At 49.3% G+C, this 4,665-nt stretch overlaps 1 protein-coding gene across 1 annotated transcript; it reads left to right on the plus strand.

Annotated features, from left to right (window-relative positions):
• Positions 1 to 111: 111 nt before the first annotated feature.
• Positions 112 to 4,137, plus strand: ERAL1 (Era-like 12S mitochondrial rRNA chaperone 1; the record flags this gene model as incomplete). The annotated part of the gene is given in 11 exon segments (XM_010296586.1): positions 112 to 235; positions 237 to 264; positions 366 to 493; positions 581 to 658; positions 827 to 873; positions 1,214 to 1,275; positions 1,727 to 1,839; positions 2,312 to 2,701; positions 3,212 to 3,361; positions 3,636 to 3,716; positions 4,015 to 4,137. Coding segments are annotated over 11 exon segments (1,324 nt in total), but the record flags the coding sequence as incomplete, so codon positions are not given.
• Between the last annotated feature and the right edge of the window lie 528 nt (positions 4,138 to 4,665).

Below are 4,665 nucleotides of genomic sequence, written 5' to 3' on the forward strand. Positions count from 1 at the left end.
CCTTGGATGAGGGCTGAGGCTGCCCGGGCGCTACAGGATGGGGAGAAAGGGGACGACGGGATCTTGGGTTGTTTTCAGTATATACAGTGTTTGCTGCTGCTCTCTTTCCAGCCTGTCTCCTGGAGAGCTGCACCCCGCGAGCTGCCGTGCTCCCTGCCCGCTGGAGCGGGAGCAGCACCGCGCTGGGCAGCATCCTGGGCATCCCCGCCAAGAAGCCGGCTGGCGCCCTGGGCCAGCACCCACCGCCTGTTGCCACCAGCAAAGGTGAGTGGCACCAGCTGCCGCCCAGGTCCCAGCGCTGGGACGGACGATCCTGACCCACTGCAGGTTTTAGCAACGTTCAAGCTTCTTCTTTCCCCTGGCAGAGGAACAAGACCGCCTGTTACGGGATCAGCCTGACCAGCCCCAGAACCCCAAGGTTTTAAGAATTGCCATCATCGGAGCACCGAACGCGGGGAAGTCCACGCTCTCTAATCAGCTTTTGGGTAGAAAGGTAAAGCCAGGGTGGAGCAACAAGTTCAGGCTACAAAATCACTTATTTGGAGTATTCTGGCTGTGTAATGTGTTTAATTTCTTACAGGTTTTCCCCGTTTCTAAGAAAGTGCACACAACCCGACGCAAAGCCTGGGGTGTTGTCACCTATGAGGACACACAACTGGTAAGGTTCCAGACCTGCTCCTGCCTGGGGCAGCAGGGATTGTTAGCCAGAAAGCGGAGGGTTTTCCCATTTGTATCCCACGGGGTCACTTCTAATTGCGCAAATACAAGCTTTAGCTTGGCCACTAACTGCAGGCAAACTTACAAGTTCTGTTTTTTCTCTTTCCAGATCATTCTGGACACACCTGGCCTCACTAGTCCCTTTAAAGCCAAAAGGTATCACTGCTGTTGTGGGGAGAGTGGGGGAGGTTTGATAAAAGCGGAGAGCGATTTCCACTGTGCAAAGTTTGCAAAATAGAAGTGACAGGAAGGTGTATAGTTTTAGCCTTATTTTGGTCGCTGATGTTTTTATTGTTGCAATTTCAGCAGCACACAGAGTCTGTGTCATCCCTTGAGCCCTGCACACATGCATGTAACGAGGGATGTCATAGCCCATAAGGCAGCTTTGTGTGTCAGCTGGGATGATGGAAAACGCTGATTTTTCCCTCCCTTTGAGGGGAAGGAAGACGGTTGTGATCAAGTGTGTTTGGCTTACTCACTTGCATTTGTCTTTCAGACATAAATTGGATGAAGCCATGCTGACAGACCCATGGGACAGCATGAAACGTGCAGATTTAGGTGGGTGCTCAACTCCTCTTGGATCAAGCCAAACCTTTTATCTGCCACAGAAATTTACAGCCCTATAGCTGTGGTATCTGAATGTTTACTGGGCAACAAAGGCAGCCCTGGGAGTGGGAACTAGAAAGGAGGAGGGAAGGGCAGTGAAAAGATTTGAAATCTTGAGCTGAGGAGGGGATAAGAATTGCCTGGTGCTGAGGGGAGGCAGCTAGAGTTAATAATGGGGGTTGAATGTTGAGTTTTATCATGTATGAAGTCATTAGGATGACAGGTGTAAACTACATGTATTGTTTTGTCAATTAAAATGCTACTTTTCGGTTCCATCCACCTTCTGTCATGTAGAGGAGAGAAGTAGCAGCAAGAGGGAAATGACTATAGACTCTAGAGAAGCTGAAAATGAACATTTTGGAAAATGCGGGTTCATCATATTTCCCTCCTCCTTTTCTGGCAGTTCTGGTTTTGGTGGACGTGTCAGATCACTGGACACGAAACTATCTGAGCAAGGAGGTGCTGAAGTGTCTTTCTCGGTTTCCCCAGATCCCCAGTGTCCTGGTTCTGAACAAGGTAAATGAGGAGCTTGTTCTTTCTGCCTTCCACGGTATGTTACACCAGTGCCTTCAGACAGTGCCCTGAGTCGGGATATGTTAAAAGACACTGGTTTCCCCATCTACTCCAGAATATTTAAGTGTATATGTATGTATGCATGTTGCATCCTCACACATCCCTGAAGATGTGCAGAGTGGGGTTTAAATCAGCCTGGGAACAGGAGCTGGCACCACAGTGGGGTTGGCCAGTGAGGATCTCAGCAGAGCTGACAGAGTAGGTGTTGCTGTCAAGTTGACGGTGTTTGGACAGACTGTACTGGAACCACTGACATGCTGTGGTTTGGCCTCCGGTTGGAAAACTGTTTCTGTTGTAGAAGCCTTGACTTGCAGCAGCTGCTGCCCCTGGGTGGTTTCTTCTGTCTCCTTTGGATCTAGGGCCCAGCTGCCAGTCTCATTTAGGACAAATTCCTGACACTTCTCTCTCATGTTAGGTGGATCTGCTAAAGAAGAAATTCATCTTGCTGGAACTAGTAACTGAGCTAACAGGGGGAATTGTAAATGGAAAGAAATTGGAAGTGAGATCTGCATTTAAACATAATTCCAATTCTTCAGCAAAGTCTCCCGTTCAAATCACTCAGACTTCACCCAAAAATAGGGCCCATGAGTCTCACTGTCTGCAGGGAACAGATCAAGGCCAAGAAGGCTCTAGCTTGGACAGCAGCAGTGATACCAGGGCTTCCAAGTCCAGTCTTGTCACAGAAGAAGCACAAGGGCCAAAGCGCTATGGACCGAGAGATCTCAAAAATATGAAAGGCTGGCCGTGCTTCCAGGAGATCTTCATGCTGGCAGCTCTGCACGGGGAGGAGGTGGATACGCTTAAGGTAACTGCAGTCTGAATTTCTCTTACACTTTGAGACTGGTGTGCTCTTACCCCTGTGGGACCCCAATACTTCATAGTGAGCCTCTCTCCTGTGAGGAAGTAGCAGAGCTGCTGTTCTTGGCCTGGGGCATTGGAGGGAAGTGTTACCTGTCAACATGGAGTACGTCTATAGTGTATCTCCAGAGTTTTCTGTACAGAACTCTTATTTGGGGCTCTCCAAACAGCAGCCTGTTCATAATGATGAAGCCACCCAATGCATTATCTTCCAGCTTCGAGGGTATGAGCTTTTGTAACTCGTACAAATGGCTGTAGGGCGGTGTGACCCTTTGGCAGGGTTTGGGTTTCAGAAGCTTCCCTTTCTCCTTTCCCTGCCAAAGATACTACTGCCCTGATGCCTGACTAGCACTGGCATCCTCGTAGTGACTCGCTTCAACATGAGCGCAGAGGTTGGTGGCACAACGAGAGTGGTACGTGACAGCTGATGGGTGTGATGTGTGTTTTGTGCTGACAGCGGTACCTCCTGATGCAAGCCAAGCCAGGCCCTTGGGAGTTTCACAGTGGGGTCTTGACTAGCCAGTCACCTCAAGAGATCTGTGATAATATCATCAGGGAGAAGATATTGGAGTACCTACCACTGGAAGTGCCCTACGGTGTGATTCAGGTGGGAAGCATGTGCAAGCAGATTCAAGCTATTTTATTGGAAATATCAGACTATGTGATGAGAATTCTTTTGTTTGAATTAGAAAAATCTGCCAGACTCTTTAGAGGCCCCATGGGCTGGCACGTTGGGCGTTATGAGACCCTTTGCCTGCTTTTGAGGGGGGGCCACGCTTGCATGCTCGTGTCAGGGAGCTGAGCTGTCGTTTCTGAGGGAGTGGCGTTTGCGGTTCCCGAAGCGCTTTGCAGAATTGCTGAGTGTGCGCTTGCTGTTGCAGGTGACAGAGATGTGGGAGGAAGGACCGAGCGGGGAGCTCCTCATCATGCAGAGCCTCTTGGTCCCTAGGAAGTCTCATATGGTGAGTAACAGAAGAGAGATGGGGTGCTGGGGAGTGTGAAAGGAGGTTTGCTAGGTCCAGCCATGTGCATCGTTGCTGTGATCCCCTCTCCCTCAGCCATGGGGTCTCTGTTGGGAAGAGCCAGGTGCCTGACACAGTCACAGGCTGTTCAGTCACACATCTTTCTGAGATTGCCCATGGTTTGATCTTGGGATTTCTCTAACTGCTATGTCCCCTTTAATTGCTGCACTGTTGTTTTCTTGGGTGATTCCTCCCTGCAGTTAAGCAATGATGATCTTCTCTCTGGGTTTTAATACAGATGATGTTGATTGGAAGCGGAGGTAAGGTTATCAGCAGGATTGCTCAGGAGGCTGGCCAGGACCTGATGAACATTTTCCTGTGTGATATCCGCTTGAAGCTCAAGGTGGATATGAAGAGTTGAGCTCTTTGCTTATGTTTTAACTGCCCTTGAGCACTCTGGTCATGTGGAGAAACTGGTCCTGCTTTCCCCTGAGGGTATCTTGCCACCTTTGTTCAATCCAGAAACAGAGGATGAAGGAATCAATATAGCAGGCTGAAGTAGAATATATTATTCTTTGGGGGAATGGCACAAACTGAAATAAAATCATCATACCTTCTACGGCACCTTATCTTGTAGAAGCTGGGGACAGACATCAGAGAACCAGCTGCACGTGCAACTCTAGTATTGGGTTTACAGAGCTGTCATCCACTTTTGGGCTGTGTCCTGTATCCTTGCTGTCCAGTGTTTGTGCCTGGAAGTTCAGGAGCATCTCCTGTCTTTTAACAAAGTCAAGAGTTGCAGCAAAGGATTGTTAGCACATGTTTATCATCTCTTCTGAAGGCTGAATGACTCCAGGAGTGGTCATGCAGGAGGAAGAGGCTACCCCTGTCCATGCGGTGGTCTCATGTTGGCTTTGCTGTCTGCCCTGTTGCAGTTCATGGGTGTGAG

This window comes from Phaethon lepturus, unplaced genomic scaffold (assembly GCF_000687285.1).
Source record: "Phaethon lepturus isolate BGI_N335 unplaced genomic scaffold, ASM68728v1 scaffold54311, whole genome shotgun sequence".
NCBI lineage: Eukaryota > Metazoa > Chordata > Aves > Phaethontiformes > Phaethontidae > Phaethon > Phaethon lepturus.